The 24,832-nt window shown below is 43.6% G+C and overlaps 1 protein-coding gene across 2 annotated transcripts; it reads left to right on the top strand.

Annotated features, from left to right (window-relative positions):
• Positions 1-535: 535 nt before the first annotated feature.
• Positions 536-24,736, top strand: ppp2r5cb (protein phosphatase 2, regulatory subunit B', gamma b). Of its 2 annotated transcripts, none has more exons than XM_061813230.1 (16): positions 536-694; positions 1,186-1,248; positions 3,795-3,957; positions 16,564-16,763; positions 18,229-18,339; positions 18,419-18,511; positions 18,597-18,727; positions 18,805-18,864; positions 18,966-19,074; positions 19,166-19,219; positions 20,322-20,492; positions 20,573-20,700; positions 20,774-20,875; positions 22,117-22,189; positions 22,290-22,403; positions 23,181-24,736. In XM_061813230.1, exons 1-16 carry the CDS (start codon positions 668-670, stop codon positions 23,313-23,315), a joined length of 1,734 nt encoding a protein of 577 aa, XP_061669214.1. In that variant the 5' UTR covers positions 536-667; the 3' UTR covers positions 23,316-24,736. The 2 variants fall into 2 exon arrangements, with proteins under 2 accessions (XP_061669214.1, XP_061669213.1); XM_061813229.1 differs by having other exon boundaries at positions 537-694; positions 3,792-3,957; positions 23,181-24,735.
• The last annotated feature ends 96 nt before the right edge of the window (positions 24,737-24,832 follow it).

Raw genomic sequence — 24,832 nt, 5'->3', positions numbered from 1 at the left:
AGTGAACAACTGTAAACAAAACTTTGTTCAAATGAATGAAACCCATCAGAAAATGAAAAACTCTTTCCAAACAAACTTTAACAGTGTAAAAATAAATCTTTCTAATTTAGCTGTGAATGTTTTCTCACAGCCACGAAACGGGCGATTAAGGCACAGGTCGGCATGGTTGTTTTGGGAGCATCAAGATGGCGGATGGCGATTTATATTTATGGACTATGGAGTATTTATAGAATCCTGCTTTCATGTAGCGCGGTCTGTTTTTTTCAGGCTCCTGATTCATGTCGCACGTGCCTTTTTTTTCTAGGTACTACTTAAGTCCACGGGGTCGCGCAGGGAAATCGTAGGAGGGGAAAAAAAAAAAATCACGTTAAAAACCACCATATTCCACTCAATTGAAATGACGTCACTGAGATGAGTTTTGAGGGACGTTCGAGGCCATCGCGAGTGACACATCTCGCGATAGCAGCCATCCCGGGGGCGCTTAAATTCCTTCCGCGATTTAAATGACGTCACTATTACGTAGGCGCGTCAGCTGACTCCCCGTCAACCAATTGCACGTTGAGGACAGGACGAACCGCCTCGCAGTGTGCGGCTGGCAGCAGGCAGTCGCTTGCGCTTTCGCCAGCGGAGGATTCGCGAGGGGAGCAAGGGCGGCGTCGCTTGCACAATGCCGAATAAAACGAAAAAAGACAAGGTGAGTTTTCCGGGGGGAACTAACGCACGGTAGAATTTTTGGAACGTTTTTTTTCGCCCTTTGCCGCCACTGCTTTACCTCGAACGCGAGAGTTAAAAACCTTCCGTAGCAGAAGATATTATGAAGCTAAGTATGAGTGCACCACCCCCCTTACCACTCCTCATCATTGCTAAGCCGACTAGCTATCCGCACTTCTGCAAATATGTTACTCAGCCCGGTTTAATTTCATTTAAAAGCCCGCATACGCGCGTCAAATACCTTGCAAGCATCGTTTCAATCCCCTCTCACACGCCCCTCGGATTTCGCCGTGTTTTTCGCCTTCTCACTCGGCACCCGAAGGTGAAATCTTCTGGAGAAGTACCGTTAGCCTGTCAAACAAGCTAGTTGAGCTGGATTGCTCATGGGATTTTTAAAAAAAAAAAAAAAAAAATATATATATATATATATATATATATTGTGTGTTTATTAAGAGATGTTTTCTTTCTTTTCAGGATTCATCTAAATCTGGCAAAGTGGGCAAGAGTGGAGGAGGGCAGGAGAATTCGCAACATGAGGTAGGCTAGCTCCCTTTTTTCGGGAGAAGACATGATGGGACATACAGTAAATGTGAGATTATGACAAGGATTTTGGAGCACAGACGAGCTTTGTGTGGGGACATCAAATAATTTCAAATAATATCTGCTCCCAATCCTTACGGGCAGCCCAAGTAAGACGCTAATGACAATGATAAAAGTACTGTAATATGTTTATCAAAACCGTATTATCATAATTAGCTGGATTGTAAAGAATTAAGTAGTTTCTGGATCCTGATTTAATGCTGCAATCCAATTTATTGTGCTACTCCTACTGGTTTGCTCGCCTATTGTACAGTCGTGCAGATCCAAATGAGGTAGATAAGATTACTTTTAGTACTATTTCAAGTAACTCAGCAAGATGCTGTAATATAAATTTGTCGCGGAGGCTAAATAATCCATGCCGGCGAGTCTGATATTGTTTGTCTAAATGTGTTGCGCCAGTATTAGTGTTCAAAAATCCATTGCTTCTATAACTACAACTAATAATGCTTAACATTAACATTTCAATCAGGTTTTGCATTGTTTGCTCACATTAAGCTAGGATTACTTTTGCATAAGGCAAAGTTGTGTGGTTTTATATATGCAACGTGGAACTGACGTTTTTGCATTTATATTTATCAGCAAATGTTTCTAATTTTTCTGTATTATCACCTACCATTTTTATTATCATTTTACATGGTATACATTACATTATTAGACATTATTACATTATTATACATTAGCACACATTTCACATTATACATTTCATTATTTATTTTCTTTATTTTATTATATTATTTATTATTATTATCACTGCCTTACTCTTTCTACACTGGTGGAAAAATGTCCTTTGACTTAATTTGAACGTGTATATCAGTTGGACTATTAAAATAAGACGTATATTATTATGTTCAAGGGGAAATTACATCGGTATACTACATTTTAATCACATGCAAGCAATTTTCCTAATTTTTCGTCAATCACATTTGGGTTTGATCCCTAACTCCTGTGATTAGCAAGCATGTGTAGTACTTTTGCTTTATTCGTTCTTTTATTCTGTGCTCTGTGAATGTTTACTTGCCAATTTGTGCGGCGACCTGTTGTGGTCCCAACACTTGGTGCTCGAAGGCAGCAGTCATGCAAGTCTTTAAAAAGAAATAAAATAAAAGCAGTCCCCGCAGGAGTGAGACGAAAAGGAGGAGAGTCTATTCACAGCGACATAGTTTACTTGACTTATTTCAACTTCTTTTTGCAAACTACTGTCACAAAAGGAACTTTAGGAAAACAAAGCAAAACACACCGTTTGGAGTAAAAATTTTTTTTGCGGGGGAGACACACTCAGAGCGGACATCTCATAAGTATGCTACTTTTCTGTCTTATCTACCACCCCACCCCCCAAAAAAACCGTGAATGACCTACAAGGAGTTTCTTTTTCCTTGATCTCATGACACAGCATCTTAACGGAACAGACTGTGCTCCTGCCCCCCCCCCCCCCCCCGGCATCTTGTGAAAGTCGCGCAGTTTGGCTAACGTCGCAAGCGTGATCTTAGTGAATGCGATGGATTCCCCCCCCATTCCGAGACTGTGTGACTGACACACTTTCACGGCCGCATGTTGCTGCAGTCAGCGCTGTGCACCCAAAAGTGCGATGGTGGCGGTGGGGTGGGTTGGGGGGGGGGGGGCGTTTGATGGAGGTGGGGGTTTGCAGCTGTGAGAAACCTGCCACATTATGGAGGATGAGGCACATCTGTTTGGCCTGGACAGATTTCAGGATAAGAATGTCTATTGCTGACTTTTGTTTCGACGCGCCACGTCGTGAATAAAACCCCTGGACAAGAAACACATTTTTTAAACCTGCTGTGTGAATTAAAGGTTAATTACATGCCACATACATCCTCGCTACTTGCTTGCTAAAACGAGGTAAAATATGTCTGTGTATGACAGGAAACATTGTGGGAACGCTTAAAAAAAAAAACGCTTAAAAAGCCAACATGCTCTACCTCTTTAGTAGTTATGTAATGTTCAAAAGTACCCCCCCGCACCCGCACATCCTTATTTTAACCTGCTTTTGTTTATATTCGTCACATCTCTGAAAAAGTCCTGTCAAAGGTTATTCCCGACATTGTGTTTCTCTATGTCAGCAGGGGCGTCAAATTCTTTTTTCTCCCGGGCCTCGTTTTAGTTCTGGTTTCCCTCAGAGGGCCGTTAACGACTGTGAAACAAAAATATTGAATCATCATATTTATATCATTAATTTATGAACTAGTTTTGGAATCAGAAATTAAGGATAATATATTTTTTTCGATCTATTCATGTTTGGTAACAAAAATGCTTGTAATATCTCAACTTTGCCATTTATGATACGTGACAATTTGAAATATTGGTCCCGATTTTTACAAGAACTATGAAAATTGACACTGTAGATTTGGCTTCGCGGGCCACATAAAATCATGTTGCGGGCCGGATCGGGCCCCCCGGGCCTTGAGTTTGACACCTGTGACTATATGATCAACGTCGTCATGTTTTTGCACTCGTCTTCTCAGCAGGGCTCCAACAGGAAGACCGGCAACAGCATCCCGCCGACCACCCAGCTTCTCAAAGGCAAGCAGCCCGGCTCGCAGACCCCCATCAAGAAGGACAAGCGGCAGAGTTCTTCTCGCTTTAGCTTGAGCAACAACCGGGAGCTGCAGAAGCTGCCAGCCTTCAAAGGTATTTTCGTGTCCGGACCCCAACTCCCGTGCCCGACTTGAAAGCCATAAATCACCCGGTAGCTTTACATAACCTGGGATTTTCCTTGTCGTGATGCAATCAAACAGGTCAACCTTAAATTCTGATTTAATCTCTGCCACTGTCCGTTTTCGCTCCCTTCTTGTACCGTCAAATTGCCGCGGATAAAGGATGTTTGAATCCCTGCAATTGCGTTACAGCTAGGTACAGTGGGACTTTTCACTCAAACATCTGCGTCACGCTCATTTTCATATTGAGCTGATGACACGCGGAAACAAAGACGGGGGGTTAGGAGGATGGGATGGTACGTACATGGTATTGACTTTGCGCTGGATTTATTCCAAGCGTCTATATTTAGTGGTAATCCAGATAAAGCTTTAATTCCGCACGCCCTCATGTTGCGCAATGTTAGCCGGCGAGCAGATAAAGCGACGCTTTCAGACGTGCTGCTCTCCCTTCGGTACTCGTACCCATTGGGGGGTTGTGTAATTGCGCATGAACTAGTAGCCTCTTTCACACCGAGATCCCACAAACTAGCCGGTTTGATACGACCCCTGAGGTGGAAAATGTTGTCCCAGATTCTGGAAAAACACAAATGAAATTGTGAGTGTCATTCGTGTGCCTGGTTACAAGCCTCACAGAGTACATTTGTAACGGAAATACTCTTTGGTACATACATATGCCACAGCTGTGTAAAAGCCGCAAGTGCCCACATTGAAACACGAGATATTTACAAAGAAAGATGGTACACAGAAAGAGTTTAACGCTAGCGCGCTAACGCTAGTGCTAACGAACGCCAGCGCCGTGCTAAAGATAGCACTAATGCTAGTGCTAACGCTAACAGGGCCTGTTAAAATAAAACATACCGGTAAGTATCACTGAGACATGCCAGTAATACAGCAGTAACATGCTAGCACAGCACTAATTCTAGCCCATCGCTAACAGGGCCGGTCAAAGTCACTACTTATGCATATATAACAAAGACTACTTATGCATATAAAACCTTTATCTCTGAAAACTCCTCACATGCCAGCACTTTCTCTTGAAACTCTGCTGCAAATTCAGCAGTACTGATGCCTCATCTGCCCCCTCGAGGAGTTTCTGCTGTGGTAAAGATGTCCGACCCCCGTGGTGGTATCAATCATAGTAAAGCAGAAAGGAGGCGTCTATTTGAGGTTCAGCGTTTATTTATTCAGTTGCATGACGCACCATGCGTTTTAATTGGGGCACGCTGTCTAGCAGAGTGGAGGAAATTTGCAACACTGAAGGCTTCACAGATAGTGTCCATATAAACCTTAAAAAAATGCATGTAGCTGATAGTGGCGAGAGCACTGCAAACGAGTCAATTGCTTTATGGATTGCACCGCAATAAACAGTTGCTTATCAAAGTGAGAGCGACAGCAGTCTTTCTCACGCTCTTTAATCAAACACAATGCATAAAGATGGAAAAAAAAAAAAAACTCCTCCAAGGCAGTTTTTCCCCTGACCTTCACCATCGAGACCATGCATTCTAATACTCAATTTGTAACTGCAGCTGTTGCCTGGCAACGTGTCAAGAAGTGACACTGTTATTGTTACTTACTGTTGAGTTTTGTGATATTTGGTGCTGATTTAAGCAAGTTGATCTTCACTAATCTTTATCCAAAGCATGTATATATATATATTTTTTTTTTCCATTGGGAAAAAAATATCACTACACACCACTGGACAAGTAATACCGTAATTTCCTGCCTTCAGAGCGCACCGGATTATGAGCCTCACCCAGTGCATTTGTAAAGGAAATACCATTTGGTACATACATAAGCCGCACCTGCGTAAAAGCCGCAAGTGCCCACATTGAAACACTGCCGGTTTAAAAAAATAAATACCGGGAAAAGTCACTTCTTCGGCACATATATTCCACTTTTGTCATTCTTACCTTTTCCTTTCGTTGTAAAAAAATGCACAAATTAGCTGCATCACCGCATAGGCCGCAGGGTTGAAAACGTGTGAAAAAAGTCGTGTCTTATGGACTGAAAATTAGAGTAATTAAAAAAACTTATATATGAACTGAAATGATGATGAGCTGTTAATTTACTCCCAAATTTACTTAGTGTGAAATCTCGGCCTGTTGAGTTGAGTACAAAGCTATTCTTCTGTTGTTGCTGTTGTTGTCTCAAACATCTCGAATATGTACAAATACAGTTGCATAATGGCGGTTCGCTATATACAAGCTGCTGTCGAGTCGACTTCATTTCCGATGAAGGCCCCTCGCTTCCCACATCCCGCTGAGCGTTCCGTGCAACATTATCCCACGGGCGGCCCGCTCGATGTTATTGCACCGTCCTGCCTAAACAGGCTCCTCACTTCACCTGTTTTCATTCCGTGCGTGTTCGCTGCCTCCCGATGGAAACGCACGTCAGACAGTCTGTCCTGTGCCTCGCATAGACTCCCGCAAACTGTCACCGGCTGGTACTTAAACCGCATTGTCACCGCTAATCGGAAAAAAAAAAAAGACTGGATAGCGCATACACTTCGAGCAATATGTCGATTGGTTGAAGCCAGTTGGCCACCATCTTTGTACTCCCGAAACGTGTGGAGGAAATGGTTTACAAGTTGGATTACGGCGGGATTTTTCTCAAAGTTTGACATGTAGACTTAAAACTGGTCATGTGAGCTTGACATTTTTTCAGTTCTGGTAATATGAAGGATTTTTAATTCGACTTGGGAAGCCAAAAAAGGATAAGTGCAAAGGAAAGACATAGAACACCGTGACTACCAAGAAAGCTTGCATATTACCTAGGGCCCGATTTTTGTGACATGTTAATTTTTCCCAAAATACGCTGTGAACCACTATCATCATAACTTAGCAAAAAACTAAGCATTTTTTCATAAAAAGATGAAATTTGAAGTCAATCAGATATATTTTTGGAAACTTGCAATTGGAAAATACATGCTCAATACATTGCTCGTTTGTTGTCTCTGCGACATCCTATTTCATACAGAAAATTTGAACTTGTTTCCTCCCATCTGAAAATCAAATTCAATTTGCAGAGTTCTGTATTATGAAATTCAGCGAAAAATTTCACAGAAAATGTGTTTTCTTGCTTAGCCACTGATGACGTTTGGGAAAATATTTACATGTTTTTTTTTTCGCAAAAAACCGTCAGCCTACAAAGGTGATGCAGGAAACAGTGAACAACAACAACCGTAAACAAAACTTTGTTCAAGTGAATTAAGCTCATCAGAAAATAAAAAACACTTTATAAACAAACTTTAACAATGTCAAAGTGAATCTTTTCTAACTTACCTGTGGAATGTTGTTTTACCATGGTTGTTTTGGGAGTATCAAGATGGCGGATTTTGGTGGCCAATGAGCCATTCGTTCATTTTTTTTTATTTTTTTTTTTTAAGATAAGTGATTGTCACTTCCCGTTGAAAGCCAATTCGCACCCACAACATCAGCGCAAGCACTGCTACGGTATTTGAGATTTGAAAAATGGAAGTGAAAAGCTCAAAAGGGCAGATTGACAACAGTTGTCGCCTCAGTGTGTGTTCTCTTTAAAAACAACAAAAAAAAAAACAGATGCTCTCATAGTAGCACATCATTGGTGCCATCTGATGGACAGTTGTTGTGGTTTAAAACTATAACGTTTTGACACTTGTGCCACAAAGAGAGACAAAATTATGCAAAAAAACAAGAGCATCAATTAGACAAATTGTGACATTCATTTAAAGCACTGGTGTCAAACTGAAGGCCTGGGGGGTGAGATCTGGCCCGGTGTATCATTGCATGTGGCCTGCGTTGGCAAATCATGTAAATTTACTTCATGCTCTTCTTGACCAAAATTTAAATTTGTCTTCACTTTTTATAACATTGAGGGAATGGCAAGCGTTTAATACGGATACGTTCGAACCACTTTCAAGTCTACGAAAACCACATCGCGGTTCTCGCGCTGACTGTTTTCCAAGGATATCGGGGACACACCACATGATAATTGGTTGGGAAAATGTTTAAAATGTTCAACAATCACTCCTTTTGTTTACTTACTGATCGCAAATGAGGGGAATAGTTCAATTTTGTTCTGAATTTGGCTTGTTTGTACCCGGGGTTACAATAAATCTGAACCAACAAAACGTGGACGTGATCTGACCCTAACAAAATAATTCCTTGTTCTGAAATAGAAAAGGTCAAAATGATAGACATTAAAAAAATATTTTCCTGTATGGTTTAAGTCACTTATGTACTGTTCCGTAATATGATGTTCAATCAATTGTTGTGTATGTTGTGAACAGGTTCCAAATTTAGATTCTGTGGTGATCACACTTTTCCCGTTTGGTGCCACTAGTACCGGTCTGTGGCGGTATCATAAAAAAAAGCAAAAGAAAAGGGCAAAACACTGAAGTTTCTTTAACTTTTGAGGCATATTGTGTGCAGAAAATTGTATGACCTTTTTTTTGGGTGATCCATCTCTCTTGTGGAACCAATGTTTACTAAACAAAAGTCATATTTCAGGATGAATTAGTTGCCCGATCGGGAGTAAACGTGATTTTCCGCAGAGACGCGTGGTTATTTCTTTCTCCCGCCAAGACGCCGACGGGGGCCGAAATGACACAGGGCTTCTGTTTTGAGAGCGCTCGCTCCAAGCATGTCAGTGGGTGTCACTCTGCAAATAGACTGTCGCCTTGAGCGCTCATAATAAAGAGACGCGACGCTCTGATGTAGAGTGAGGCGGGGGAGATCAGCAGACGCCACCCCCTCCCTCCCTCCCTTTTTTTTTTTTTTTTTTAAATATGTAGCACTCCGCTGAGTTGTTTTGACAACAGTGAATTTGTGAATTTAGACAAGCTGTGCTGAACATGCATGATTGAGATGAATCCCGAAGTGGTCCCATGACTGCGTAACACGGGGATGCCCACGCACTTTGCGTGGGGGCCGGCGGGGAGCGCATCGTCAGAGCGTGTGAAGGGGGAGGGGCATCGGAGTGGATGCCGTGGCGAAAGCGCGAGACAGACGGTAAATAGGAAGCCAGCTTCCTAGAACCCGCCTTTATGTGCACATGCACAGTGACGTGGAAGAAGAGGCCAGGATTGGTCAAACTGAATGTCAAGACATCAACTGTGGGCTCGAGATCGACCCTTTGGGCACCCCTGGTGTAACACAAGAAAGCGCTTTATAGCAGTCTGCGTTGACGCTGTGCTCACCAACTTGTTTGAAAGTGAGAAATGCTACCAAATCTGCGCAAATGATTCATATGTTCATCCATTTGAAGTCACAGATCACATCAATGAATCATCACCCTAGATATCTGGAATTGTTTATCATTTCTATTGATTACTTTTCCAACATTACTCCAAAATCCTAGTCTCCCATCACTGTTGAGCCACAGTATTTTTAGAACAGGCCTGTAGGCTACTGATGCCCGCAGGCATCATGTTGGTGGCCCCTGACATAGACCAACCACCCCGATGTAACAACTCTCTGCGGGGTTGTAGTTTTGTTGAGACAAATGGACCTTTCCGATAGTGATCTTGAGCTCCGCCCCCTTAGCCATGTCCCGCAAGCTTCCAAAATGGAGAGTGAAGAGAACATGTTTGAAGTCGATTCTCTATCGCGTATTCCAGAGAATATTTGTGTATGTTTTTTTTTTTTGTTGACAAATGCGTCAGACTAGTCCAAGAGAGTCCTACAGAGAGGTCTCAACTATTTCACGCGAGGATATGTACACGGAATTAAGATGTTGGACGGGGCACGACGCAATGTCAGAGTTGCAGCGAAATGTCAGCGATCGATGCGAAAAAGCTTGATGCCTCACAAACTTCTAATTGAAATCCAACAGGATAAAATAGTGGAATCGTACTAAGCATGTAAAGCAGGGTGAGTACTTTTTACTTGGAAAGATCACGAGTAATCATCATTGTAGTCTTTATAAGTGAGTGGGTGTATTCCTTTGACTTGGCTCTTAATGGAACCCAGTGCTCTGTCTTAAAAGTCTGATGTCATAAAAATAGGCAAATAGACATTTCTCTTGCATGACATGGCGCATTTACCCAACTCTTCGGCATAAAACATGACACACTTCATTCGGCAGGTCAGTTATACACTAACAAAGTGAAAGTTATTCTCCTGCAATGTATAAAGCACTGATGAGAATTCAAACTCAGAAAAGATACTTCTCCCTCACTTCCCTTCGAACATACAGCCTTGTGTTTGTTGATATTGTCCACGTTTAGTTGTACGTGCGCTCTTCCGCCAGCCTTAATCCTCCGTAGACACTTCGTCAACTGTGTTTTAGGCTTTGGAAAATGAATCAATCTACCTGGATATCTTTCATTAGAATTGCACGTTCCCCAAGCGCATCTGAGGACCATTTTCCTCGTAACGTGAACTTTTCCAAGCGCACGCTACTGACAACCAGCATTGCTTGTGGGACAATACGGCGAGAGGGGCGTGGCAAGACAATGCGGCTGTCTGATTGGCTATTATTGTACGAGTGATTGACAGGTCGAAAAGGTCCATTGTTGCTCTTTACCTGAAGGGGACATATTATGGCATCACAGTGACTTGTTTTTTTTTCGTTTGTTTCTGGGTTTGAATATCAGCCCTGGCCCTCCTTTTGCATTTATTTGTTCTTTCAACACTTTTTTTGTTTAATTAAAAAAAGTCCAATATGTCTTCATTAGTAATTTAATGAGAATCATTCCTATTCTGCTTTCGGTGTATTTGTCACGTTAGCATTGTGGCTTGTGGGTTAGTTCGCCGTCCGGATTGTCAGGCTCGCGTACCTGCGCGTGGCTGGCGTCGACGTGTTCTGCCTTCCTGTTTCTGTCACTTCCACCTGGGCTCCTGCTGGGGCTCCTAGACAGCCATCTGTCACCCGCATGCACAGCAAAATACCAGAAATAGCATTTGCATGACAAGCGGTGTCACCCGAAAGCAGACGGCGGACTTGGCGCTGCCTTTAGTTTGTCGCCGATTTTTGAATTTGAGGTTGAGGAAATGCACAAGCGGAAGGGTTGGGCATCGTTTGAATTCAAGCAATTCTGTTTCCTCGTTTCCTTCTTTTCAACCAGTAACAAGTCATTTGGTTACATGTGACAGCAAGTCGGCATTGTGGTTTACATAATGCTCCCATTTCCGGTCTAAAAGTTGAGATGTGATCGCTCTTTGCAGGGTTGGATCTCTACCGTTGACATATAGGATCACGAGCTACCCCAAAATCTGAAAAAACAAATTTTTTGCCTGAGTACTTGAGTTTATTTAATTTCAATATACATAAAAACATGCAGTATAGCTTTACGTACACTGATGGTTTGGTTTAATGCGTTAAGCAAATGAAAGATGTCAAAGTGGCCCTTAGAAGAAAAGGTTTGGACACATCCATCCATTTTCTTTGCCGCTTATCCTCATGAGGGTCGCGGGGAGTGCTGCAGCCTATCCCAACTGGCAAGAGGCAGGGTACACCCTGAACTGGTTGCCAGCTAATCGCAGGGCACATAGAGACATAGAACAGTCACACTCACACCTAGGGGCAATTTCGAGTGTCCAATTAATGTTGCATGTTTTTGGGATGTGCGAGGAAACCGGGGTGCCTGGAGAAAACCCACGCAGGCACGGGGAGAACAAACTCCACTCAGGCGGGGCAGGGATTGAACCCAGGTCCACAGAACTGTGAGGCCATTGCTTTAGCAGCTGATCCACCGTGCTGCCCATTGTACAATATGTAATTTTTAAATTTGCGCTGATCCAAAGTGTACAGCCTTGGCGATGTCTTCTCTGCTCTTTCCTGACTGCCAGTCTGGTTGGAATTAGTGTGATTTTATTTTTTGGGTAGTCAGAAGTCACAATGAGGTGACTCGTCACCTCCGTGTTTACATTCCAGCAAGTGACGGCAGCACTTCTAGTTTGCATTACAAAAAGAATGCAGCCAGTCGTCCTCTGCTCACCGCTTTTCAGCCCCACCGCTTTCCGCCTCACTCCACCAGCCGAGCCCTCCCCTCATGTATATGTATCCCCGCGGCCGGCCCACGTGAGCGCCGCCGTCCAATTGGGGCGTCCCCACGCGAGGGTGGAGGGTGTCGATGACGTCACGGGACTAGGCGCTTCCTTCCAGTGGCAGGGGAGGTTCATTTTTCTCTTCCGAGCGTTTGTACTAAAATCCAGGCCGGCTCCTCGCCTCGGTAGAGCCGGGCCGCCGTCCCTCCGCTCACCCGGCCCCCGCCTCACCCATGTCGGCATGCGCCAGGGAGGCCAGCGGGATGCTTCTGGACATGCCGGGCTCCAAAGGGCCTCACCAGCCAGTGGCCCTCTTGCATTTTGCAGGTGAGAGCAGGAAACGCACCGAAGTAGCGTTTGTGTCTGTGTTGGGCCTGATTTGCAACTTGTGTAGCCGTCAGGTGACTTTTTCTGGAAGTTGCTGCAAGTTGTTTGCTGCTGCCAACAGCATAGCTTAACCCGGGTGAGGAAGCAGAGTGTACAGACGGGGGGTGGGAGGGTGGGGGTTGCTGTTTGTAAGTCTCCAATCTCCTACCAGGACTTGTGGTGTCAGAGGAAGTGAGGTCAAAGCTCCTTGTTTTTTGGCGAGTTATTTCAAAGCTTCCTGGTGTCAACATGTGTAGCTGTATTCTTCTTGGTTTATTTTCTTTTCTGGGGGGGTGGGAATGATGACTTTCTCTGGAAAATCTTTATGACCCAGTTATGAATTTCTTGTGCAAGATGGGATGGCAAAAATTTTGTGGTCCCGTCCGTCCGTGTGCAAAGCTCGCAGGTGCGCCAGGCACGTCTGCTTATGTTTCAAGTTTGTAGAAACCCAAGTGCTCTTGTGCAACAAGAGCCGGCCACCCTCTCAACACTCTCCTCGATGAGATTGGAGCTCAACTCCCCAAAAAGCAAAGCAAATTTATTTGTATAGCGCATTTCATACACGAGGTAACTCAATGTGCTTTAAATGATTAAAGGCATTTGAAAACAAAGAGATAAAACATTGAAAACGGGATAAAAACAATAAAAATGACAAAATATATATATTTAAAAAAAAACAGTTAAATCTGCATACTGTGCAAGTAATGTGATCAAAAAGTGGATATATTCTAAAAAGCATGAGAAAAAAAGAAGTTTTCAACCTGGATTTAAAACATTGAAACTTGTGGCTGACCTCATCTCTTTTGGCAATTTAATTCCATTTTTTTGCAGCATAATGGCTAAACGCTGCTTCACCACGTTTGCTTTGGACTCTGCGCTCCACTATTTGACCCGAGTCAGTCGATCTCAGAACTCTACTGTTTTTTTTTTTTTTTTTTCGGAACCGTGATTTAGAGACCAGTTGCAGAACTTTAAAATCTATTTTAAAGATGACTGGAAGCCAGTGCAAGGACTTTAGGATTGGAGTTGTATGGTCTGACCGCTTTGTTTTGGTCAGAACGTGAGCTGGAGCATTCTTAATGAGCTGCAGCTGTTTAATACTCTGATTTTGGGAATCCAGTCAGAAGACCATTACAATAGTCAAGTCTACTTGAGATAAAGGCATGGATGAGCTTAGACAGAATATTAACCACTGTTGTTTGATGAGGTTGCCCAAGCATGCTTTGTTTGGGTTTTTCTAGAAGCCAGAAAAAAACTTGATGTGCACTCCAAGTCCAAAAAAAAAAAAAAAATCCTCAGATGAAATCTCAACCAGATCTAATGTAACCTGTGCGGGGTGATTGAATGAGCCCCCCAAACATCTCTTTTTCGTGCCAAATCATGTAAATGATCATCAAAATTTTATGCCGTGTAGGGAAAAAAAAAAAAGTCTTTACAATTTCGTCTTGTATAAAAATTTTTCCATAGGACTCCAAGGAGTGTTAATGAGTGACCTCACCGTGGTAAAGGCGCTTGCAAAAATGAGGAACCTTGCCATGTTTTGTTTTTAAAATATTATAATTAAAGCTATGAATAACAAAGAACTACCAGGCACAGAAAAACAACAGAGCCACATTCCACAACGCTATACACAGGAAGTGACAACACGCAACATGTTGAACATCTGCTTGACTGCTCTGTTTGGTGCGTTATGATTTCCTGAAACCTTACATGACGGGAAGTGTTTTGCATGCGCACTCTAGTACATTTAAATGAAATTAAATATAGCTTTTTCCATTCAGTTTCTGGCCGTCTCTGGTAAACATATTGTGCCATTCAGTTTGAACAGCGGCCGCGCGCATCTCTGATCAGTCAGAGTTGAACCCCGTTTGGTCCAAAGTCCTGCTTCTCAGCCTGTGATCGCCATGGCAACATACGCACGCTTGTTTGTTCGTGCGGGATCCAGACTCGACTTCCAAAGTCGGTTGCGGGTGGAAGGTGATCAATATATTACTTATATTTTGTTATTATCAGCAGGTAGATTTAATGGTTGGAGGGTTGGCCTCAGTTCTGAGGACCAGGGTTTGAATTCTGGCCCCGCCGGTGTAGAGTCTGCATTGTCTCCCCGTCTCTGCGTGGGTTTTCTCTGGGTGTGCACGCCGGTTTCCTCCCACATCCCAAAAACATGCAGTAATTGGAGTCTAAATTGACCCAAGGTGTGTATGTGAGTGCGACTGTCGTCTGTCCCCATGTGCCCAGCGATTGGCTGGCGACCAGGGTTTGAATTCTGGCCCCGCCGGTGTAGAGTCTGCATTGTCTCCCCGTCTCTGCGTGGGTTTTCTCTGGGTGTGCACGCCGGTTTCCTCCCACATCCCAAAAACATGCAGTAATTGGAGTCTAAATTGACCCAAGGTGTGTATGTGAGTGCGACTGTCGTCTGTCCCCATGTGCCCAGCGATTGGCTGGCGACCAGTCCATGGTGTAGCCCGGCTCCTGCCCGACGGTAGCTGGGATCGGCTCCAGCACTCCCGCGACCCTTGTGAGGATAAGCGGTTCAGAAAATGGGGATGGATATCATCGAATGTTACTCAAGCCACTCGAGTGCGTTACTGTTTTTAAATGTTGAGGCATAGAAATGCCACAGAGACGCAGGTGTGGCTCCATTACTGCATGATAGATGAACACTAAATTAATAATTCGTTAAATCTTGATGAGCGTGTCACGACTTTCGGTGGCAAGAAGGTCATTGATTAAAATGGTGATTGACACTACCAAATCCTTTGACACATGATGAAATTAATGACTGCCGTGTTCAAAACAAAACCATTTTCCTTCTTAAAACTTTGCACAATTATTGATGAAATATGTAACTGCACACCATCTTTTTAAGGTTGGAGTTTGGTTCACATTGGGTCATGAAAGGGAAAAAATTTGCTGAACATAAGGCCATTTTTGACGTTTACATCCATCCTTCCACCCCTTTTATATACTGTAACGCTTGTCTTCATTTGAGTCGCATGTGAGCTGGAGCAGCAACAGACGAGTGCGCTGAATGAAATTAGTCTGTCACTTTAATTGATTTAAGTTGTCTCCTATTCCTGAATGTGCAGGATCAGTCAGCAAAGCGGGGGGGAAAGACAGTAAAGGGGGTGAAAAGATGGACTCGGACAGGATTTTGAAAATAAATTTTGGCCTTCAATATCAAAGTGGAAGTAGAGCAGTGAATTATCTCACTGGATGCGAGGTTTGCTTAGGTGATTAAAATGCATAAAACTGTACGAAAAAAAATCCATCAAAGACTCCTTCAGTATAGAGCTTGTTCACCTACGTCATAAAATCACGTGACTTTTGTTTACGTCGCCCTATTGCCGGTCTAGCAAAGCACTGTTTAATGCTAAGTCGGTTGGAGACGACACGAAAATATGTCTTATAGTACGACGCCCAGAGTCTTGTCCGATACCGTCAGACAGTTTGAAGGTGAAAATAAACGACTGTAGGTGGAAAAATTAGATGAACTCGGCACAGAGGACCCATATTTAATGCCGAAGTCGATATTTTCGCCGATAAGAAATTGGACTGTTAATTCGCTTCCGCTTGTTTTGTTTATCTGGTGAGTAAGTTGTCGAGATTTACACAGAAAAGTTTGAACGCCTATAAAAGTCTGGACGGATACGAATACTTTGTTGCTGGATCTGTTCTCAATTAGGAATAAATCCCACATACTGACGGTTTTGAGGGTTAGTGAACGCGGGAAGCGTTCGGCCACACCTTTCCTGGAATCCGTCGATCTTTTCAGCTAGAATTCAATACGAATACCAATATTTAAATAAATGCCCCCCGGTTTTACACAAACTCGCATCCAGTAACTATGATTGGGGAAAAAAAGACGACGGTTAACGGTTGGTGAACGCGGAAGTGTGTTCGGCGACATGTTAACCTTTGCCGGGTGTACCTGAAATGAAGCGATCGCTACACAGGCGTGTGCGTATTTTAGTTGGGCACCACCCGTCATGTTTAATAGCCGAAATCCAGCGATATTTTCTGGTCTTTTCAGCTGGTATTCCATAGAATTTTAATGTTTTATCACAACTCGGACTTCTCGCAGTTGTGGTATCTGCATGTATGACTTCCTCCTAAAATCTGTCCTACAGTGTTCCTCACTTTTAGGTTGAATCAACAAATGTGTATGACCCATATTTCATGGACAGAATTGTGTAATATTAGACCGGTATTTAAAATCTCCCCCCCCCCCCCCAACCGTTGTGCAGATGTGCCCCCCACCGAGCAGGAGAAGCTCTTCATCCAAAAGCTGCGGCAGTGCTGCGTTCTCTTCGACTTCATCGCGGACCCGTTGAGTGACCTGAAATGGAAGGAGGTGAAGCGGGCGGCGCTAAGCGAGATGGTGGAGTACATCACGCACAACCGGAACGTCATCACCGAGCCAATCTACCCCGAGGTGGTCCACATGGTCAGTAATCTTTATGACCTCGTGCTTTTGCTACTGATGCAAACGGGAACCTGCTGTCTGGGCCTTGGCGGGTCAGCGTCGCGTCATCAGAATCGGGCAAGGATGTTCTCGTCGTGTTTGTTTGGCCTTACCAGGATAAACGCCTTTGAAATAAATCAAAGCGCTGCCTTGATGCCGCACGACGCGCAGCTGCTGACCGAGGTGCAAATTTGCCCCCTTCCTCCTTGTTGTGCCTCCTCTTGATCAATGCGTCAGAGGGAGCCAAATCACCATGAAAATGTGTCCCTGCCTCTCCCCCTCCTCAACCCTGCTTTGAAACCCGCCAGTGGCTTTCATCATCAAAGCGCAGCTTGACAAACACTTTCGAGGCGAGTGTGACGTCGAGTTCGTTCGCACTTGTTGCATCTGTGCGGCCACGTGGCGTGCACCTGAGACTTGGGCCGAGCCTTTTTTTTTTTTTTTTCCCAAATGACCAACAATCCCGATTTGAGATGAAGTGTGTGTGCAGTTAATTTCAGCAACACTGAAAATTAATACAGCTGGTTCTTGGTTTTGGAAAAATTCCACTTGGCTTGATGTTGACCGTGACATTTTTGATTCAGGAGCACGTCGGACAATTACAAGGTGACTCCTCACAAAAAGGTGTCCTTGGACTCTACCATTCAAATTCAGTGTGGGGAGAAATCACATTGTACTTTGGGTACATCCAACTAACTAGCGAACCATTTAGTAGAGGTGTAACGGGTACTGTGTATAATGTACCGTAATTCCCGGCCTACAGAGCACACCTAGTTACAGGCCTCATCGAGTACATTTGTAAAGGAAATACCATTTGGTACATACTTACGCCACAGCTGTGTAAAACCCACATTAAAACACGAGATATTTACAAAGAAAGACGGTACACAGAGAGTTTAACGCTAGCGTGGCGGTAACGATAGTCCTAACGCTACCGCGGCAGTAACGATAGTGCTAACCCCAGCGCCCCGCTTACGCTAACTTACCCGTAAATGTCACTGAGACATGCCAGAAACACAGCAGCAAAACGCTAGCACAGCGCTAACAGGGCCGGTAAAAGTCACTTCCTCGGCACATATATTCCACCGGTCTCATTCTTACCTTTTCCGCTTGAGTGCCCCCTTGTGGCTGTTAGGGAAAAAATGCACAAATTAGCCGTATCACTGCATAAACTGGAGGGTTGAAAGCATGTCAAAAAAGTCACGGCTTGTAGGCCGGAAATTACAGTATATAGCCTCTTGCTAGCAAATATTGTGAGTGTTATGGTTCGAACAGAATGTTCAACTTATCTCTAACGAGAATTGGTCGTTTCCTAAAATGGAGGCAAACTACTGGAGTTTCTTATTAGAAAGAAAATAGTTTTTCTGTGTTTAATCCCAGTCGTCATGTCTTCATGTGAGATAAAGAGTTGCGGCTTCTTTGAAAAGTCGTCTCCTTTTGCCCCCAGTTTGCCGTGAACATGTTCAGGACGTTGCCGCCATCGTCCAACCCCACAGGTGCCGAGTTTGACCCAGAGGAGGACGAGCCCACGCTGGAGGCTGCGTGGCCGCATCTTCAGGTGCATTTTTGTGCTGTTAGGGCAATTAATCGTTTTCGTCATTTTGCTGCAGCGTTTTAATCGTTTTTCCCTCAAACAGCTCGTCTATGAATTCTTTCTACGCTTCTTAGAGTCGACCGACTTTCAACCCAACATAGCCAAAAAGTACATTGACCAGAAGTTTGTAATGCAGGTAAAATGTGTCCATCCTCCTTCCTTTTTTTTCCAAACTGCTTTTTGCTACATTTGATTAAAATATGTCATTCTTCACTTCTTAGCTCCTAGAATTGTTTGACAGCGAAGACCCCAGGGAAAGAGATTTTTTAAAAACCACCTTGCATCGCATCTATGGCAAGTTCCTGGGCCTGCGAGCGTACATTAGGAAACAAATTAATAACATATTTTATAGGTGAGTGTGTGCGTGTGTGAGGTGCGGTGTTTAATGCCAATCTCTTAAAATGCTGCTTGTCTTATTTTTCCCCACAGATTCATTTATGAGACGGAACATCATAACGGAATTGCTGAACTACTGGAAATATTAGGCAGGTAAGAAGAGACTGTTCATGGTTCTGAATGCAGTCCTGCCTGGGGCGTTGTCATAAAAATAATAAAAATCCTCTTTCCCAACACCCTGTTTATCATTCCAGTATAATAAATGGATTTGCGTTACCCTTGAAAGAAGAACATAAGATATTTCTACTGAAAGTTCTGCTGCCGTTACACAAAGTTAAATCGTTGAGCGTTTACCACCCGCAGGTAACGTCACAGAGTTGTTATTCTCGGGATGAGTCCATCAGAATCAAAGGTTTGTGTACTCATCTTGTGTTCACTGTTGTCCCCGGTTTAGCTGGCCTACTGTGTGGTACAGTTCCTTGAAAAGGACAGCACGCTAACAGAACCGGTGAGTTTTGACTACTTTTTGTAGTGTAGGACCCCGGAGGAGGTGGGGGGTGTTGTTAGACAGTTTGAGGTACACAGAAACAAGATAATTAATGTTGAATATTAATTTATCCATTTTCTTAGTCACATTTACGTAACACTGATTGGTCGGCAGCGACTCCAAACACGGCCATTTTGAATTACCTACTGTAATTCCCGGCCGACAGAGCGCACCTGGTTACAAGCCTCACCGAGTACATTTGTAAAGGAAATACCATTTGGTACATGCATACGCCGCAGCTGTGTAAAAGCTGCAAGTGCCCACATTGAAAGACGGTACACAGAAAGAGTTTAATGCTAGTGCTAGCGCTAATGCTAGCGCTGTTCTAACGCTAACAGGGCCGGTTAAAATAAAACTTACCGGTAAATATCACTGAGACACCCCAGTAACACAGCAGCAACACGGTAGCACAGCGCTAACGCTACTGCGGCGCTAACAGGGCCGGTAAAAGTCACTTACTCGGCACATATATTCCACCGGTCTCATTCTTACCTTTTCTGCTCGAGTGCCCCTTTCGGCCGTTTGGAAAAAAATTCACAAATTGGCCGCATCACCGAATAGACGGCAGGGTTGAAAGCGCGTGGAAAAAAGTCGCGGCTTTTAGGCCGGAAATTACGGTAGTCACATTTGTTTAACACTGTTAAACTATAGTTCATCAGTAGTAATTCATTTACCACTACTCGTTTGTGTAGTCTCGCACTTGATTGGTGGGCACCGACTCCAAATACAAACTTTTGATACACCTAATTTAAAAAATGAATCTAAGCCACAGCTATCAAACTCAAGGCCCGAGGTCCAGATCCGGCCCACCACATGAGTTTATGTGGCCCGCGAAGGCAAATCATGTTTGTCAACTTCTGTGATTCTTGTTCAGATCTGTACCAAAATTTCAGGTTGTCATATCATAAATCATAATGTTAAGGCACTGCAAGCGTTTTAATGTTACCAAACATCAACCATAGTTGAAAAACCCATTACTCTTGCAATAGCGTTTTGTGTTGCCTTTAAGGGACGTCTACAGTTTCTCCGTTATTAACCAGTCCATTGCCTTGCACACGCGCAGACCGTCATGGCTTTGTTGAAGTACTGGCCGAAGACCCATAGCCCCAAAGAAGTGATGTTCCTCAACGAGTTGGAGGAGATCCTGGACGTCATCGAGCCTTCGGAGTTCGTGAAAGTCATGGAACCGCTCTTCAGGCAGCTGGCCAAATGCGTGTCCAGCCCGCACTTTCAGGTCAGGCGCTGTCTCACTCATGCACACGTCAAGCATCGTGCGTTTCGACCACATCCGTCACCGTACGCTGTATTTGTCAGGTGGCCGAGCGGGCGCTGTACTACTGGAACAACGAGTACATCATGAGCTTGATAAGCGACAATGCCGCCAAGATCCTGCCGATCATGTTCCCCGCGCTCTACCGCAACTCCAAAACCCATTGGAACAAGTGAGTTTGCCCTTCCTCACTCGGTCTCGAACGGAATGGTCGCAAAGTGCGCTCACGTGTGCCGCGCTTGCAGGACCATCCACGGATTGATTTACAACGCACTGAAGCTTTTCATGGAGATGAACCAAAAGCTGTTTGATGACTGCACGCAGCAGTTCAGGGCGGAGAAGAGCAAGTAAGAGGCTATCTTTTTTTTTTTTTTACTTTCTCTGTGGATTTACAACATGGATTAATTTCTTCATTTCATTTTTTCAGATCAAAAGTAAATAAAAGTTAACCAAAGGGTACCGACGTTTGTCGAGAAATGTCACTTTTTTTCCACATCATGAGGTTAAGCTTGTATTCAAATCAACAAAAAAACTACTTCATGAGAAAAAAATTATAGTTTTTGAGTGGACCAGTTTTTGTTAAGAGCTACATCAAATTACAAACCTCATGACCTGGTGATGTACTAGGCCTCTGCACATCAGTGTTTCTTTTCTAGTATAAGTGTGCAGATTATCAATCACACTATATTTTTGAATTGTTACATTTAAATCATTGTCCTTTTCATTTAGATAAGGAAAAAAATGAATTCTCCTTCGATATCCACTGTACATTATTTCTTCTCAGAGAGTAACAACAAAGCATGCTGAACCCTCTTGTTCGGTTTCTGGTGCGACAATGGTCACTGTCAGTTTGACCCTCGCTATGTTTAATAATCCAAGTGTTAAAATAAAAAAAAAAATTCTCAAATGGAGAGAGAGAGAGAAATTTCATACGTGACATAAATGAATATCGGAAGTCTATACTATAAGAAAAAAAAAAGGGATCCTGTAAATCAGGGGTCTCAAACTCTTGTCTATCGCGAGCCACATAATCGTTACGGTTTCCTATGACTGAAACCATGGAAATCTTTAACCGACCCATCATATTTACACATTAAAATTTATCAACTCGTTTTGGAATCAGAAATCAAGGGTAGTGGGTTTTTCCAGCAATTATTGATCTTTAGTAACAGAAAAATGCTTGCAATACTTCAGTGTCATCATTTATTATGTGACAATTTGAAACTTTGGTCTGGATTTTACCAAAATCATGGAACTTGATACACATGATTTGCCTTCGCGGGCCACATAAAATCATGTGGTGGGCCGCATCTAGCCCCCCGGGCCTTGAGTTTGACACCTCTGCTGTAAATATTTTTGTAATTTTATTTAATAATGCCTTGGCTCAATTGGACAAGAAGGCAGCAACATAAAAGTTGTGGTGCCCTTGAGCCAGGCACCTATAAACATGACTTAATTGATCTACTTGGGACTAATATTGACCCAAAAATGACACTAGCAAGTACCTGTACCTTCTTATTGATAGTACAATATGAAAACTATTCCTTTTTTTTTTTTGTTATAGTAACAGCGTTTGTGTTGTTCACAGAGAGAAAGCCAAATGGAAGGAGCGAGAAGAAGCCTGGCTCAAGATTGAGAACCTCGCCAAGTCCAACCCGCAGGTAGTCGTCAATATCACGCTGGTCTAGTAATTGCAGCGTGTCATCGGTTTTCGACAGCGGTGGCGGTATGACTACAACATTCTTCCTGCATTCGCGACAGTTTGTGACGTACGACCCAGTGGGCTGCGGCGGCCCGACGGAAATGGAAACAGACGGGCCGCTGCTAGATGACATCGGACTGCTGAAGAAAACGGTAGCCGAGGAGGCCACACAGGTAAGTGGGTGGGAGGGGTTGGGGGGGGGGGTCTTTCTTAGAGACCAGATTGCGACGTAAACCTTTGCATTTTATGGAAGGCTCCGGTACACCGAAGCGAACTTTCATTTGCCGCGAAAAAGGACTTTTATGCATCAGCTACTGAAAATTGCTCCCATGTGAGACAGATTTGAGATGGAAATTATCATTGCAACTGTGTTGCTTCCCATATCACATTAGACATGCTGATCTGATTTGTGACCGGTGCGCTTTACATGCAGTGCTGCAGTTTCTAAGTGGTTGTTAAAGGGGAATTCCACTGCTTTGCATTAACAATGTATCTAATAGGTCATGTGATGTGTACTCTATTTTGACAATGTGATGCGAACTCCCCTCTCATTTTATAGCGTTTTGAGAAGATTTTTATCGACAGTTGTGAAGTTTCAGGAGCGGTGCCATTTTCGCGAGTCACATGACCTACGTGGGCGGATGTGACGTGTTACGTGCCGTTCCAAACGTTATATTACATGGGACACTATTATGCCAGTGCTGATTTCTTGGATTTATCCTCATCTGAAGGAGAAACAGCAGTATCGGTTGATCGGGAAGAGGGAAGAATAGTTCCGTACAGATTTGAACCTCTAGATATTACGTGACCTATTGGATACGTTGTTAATGCAAACCAGTGGAATTCCCCTCGAAGTTCTGCTTGGCTGTCTCCGCGTGCGTATCCCACTTAAGAGTTTTGAATGAAAATTGAAAACATCTTCACTCGCCGTCTGTCTCCGCGTCGTTCAGTTGCAGAAAGACCACCGGCGAGAGCGGCCGCTGATGCGAAGGAAATCGGAGCTGCCCAAGGACATCTCAACCGTCACAGCCCTGGAGCTGCACCGGAGAGCCGAGGAGATGCTGACCACCCACGACGGCCACTAGCGGGCAACCAATCCCGCCATCGTGCAGCCCGGCCTAGCACAATGTATCCGTTCAACCCCACCCCCAAGCTGCACCGGACACAGCGGCGCTGGGTCGTCACCCATCACCACCTTGCTTCCGTTTTCTTCTCCCTTCCTCTCGGCTTTTGTTTCTGGGGTGTTGTGCTGTCCCCTTGTGGTCATCTATCTCAGGTGCTCCATTCTGTACGTCTGTTTCTAGATGTCAGTCGCTTTTACAACAAAACAACAAAACAAAAGTAAAAGGAAAGCAGGATGTGTCCGGTGTAATGTAAAAAAAAAAAAAAACATCATGTGGACGTTTTCTATATGCTTTATAAAGTATTTAAGGAGACCGTAATCCCAACTTCTTTCCTGAGTTGTTTAAAAAAATCCTTTTGTTGAGACAGGTTGTTAAGCTTCAAATTCTTGAGTGATGCCGCCACCACGTGACATCAGAGTTCACCTGATAGTCTTTGCTTCCTCCCACGTGACCCCTCACTCGTTTCCTTCACTCAGATCCCCGCCGCCCCAACACAATGTAGGGGCGACAATGCTTCACACAGGAGGTATGTTTGTTTTGTTTTAGAAGAGCTCAAGCTCGCCTTTTTTTTTCGCAGTGCCTTTTTAAAAAAAGTGGGGAAGTTTGGTCAAATTTTAATGTAAAGTCCTCCAAAGCACATGCCTTGCTTAAAAGCCTCCCCTGGCCCCCCATCACTCAAAAAGCAGGGGGTCTCTTTTAGAGGTAGGGGAGCCACTTGAATGAACAAAGCCCTTCCTGATTACACTTGAACGTTTAAAAACAACAACAACAAAAATCTGATTTTGTCATGTCTCACACATCGTCTATTCTAACGAACAACCTCTTGATTTTGTGTCCCTACTGCCCCCCCCCCCACACCCAGTCACCCACCCACTCACCAGCACCGTCAACCATAACGCTGAATGTGCGAACTGTAAATACGAACACCCGTCGTCAGTATCGTCTGGTTGCTGGATGCCGTTCCCTACGGAAGACGGCTTTAATAACAGCTCCTATTCGGTGTCTCTCTCGGTTACACATAAGCTTTATTTTGTTTGTTTTTTTGTCTTTAAAGAATGACTATTTCAAGTGTCTTTTCAGTGTACGTCTCATACTAAACTACACGTTGTTGTACATATGATGTACTATTATTTTATGTTACGGATAAATGTTTAGAGTTCATATTTTGTACAAAACGGCCCCTCACCCCCCGTGTACAGTATACAGAGTAAATAGTCAGATCGTGGCAAAATATTTAGAAGCCGTGTAGATTTTTTTTTTTTAACTGCTTATTATTTTCTCCCAACACGTCGCGATCCCACGTACATAAGCCTTTTTTGTGTTTATCCAAATTTTCAGTGATGTACATCCTATCTATAAACATCAAATAAAGAAAACATGAGTTTTATATTTTCATCCTAAGAAAAAAAAAATTGTCTTTTTTTTATTATTATTATTTTTTTTTACAGGTGATAGGGGCCAGAACATTAAACAGTGAA

The sequence above is a fragment of the Syngnathoides biaculeatus genome, chromosome 23, assembly GCF_019802595.1.
Source record: "Syngnathoides biaculeatus isolate LvHL_M chromosome 23, ASM1980259v1, whole genome shotgun sequence".
Taxonomy (NCBI): domain Eukaryota; kingdom Metazoa; phylum Chordata; class Actinopteri; order Syngnathiformes; family Syngnathidae; genus Syngnathoides; species Syngnathoides biaculeatus.
This window is presented reverse-complemented; position numbering and strand designations above follow the sequence as displayed.

What these genes read in the sequence shown, in the direction of transcription:
- ppp2r5cb (XM_061813229.1), top strand. Translation starts at nt 668, where the DNA reads ATGCCGAATAAAACGAAAAAAGACAAG. An exon ending in TCCAAAACCCATTGGAACAA is followed by an intron (nt 20,701 to 20,773) that starts GTGAGTTTGCCC and finishes CCGCGCTTGCAG; the next exon opens with GACCATCCACGGATTGATTT. An exon ending in TTCAGGGCGGAGAAGAGCAA is followed by an intron (nt 20,876 to 22,116) that starts GTAAGAGGCTAT and finishes TGTTGTTCACAG; the next exon opens with AGAGAAAGCCAAATGGAAGG.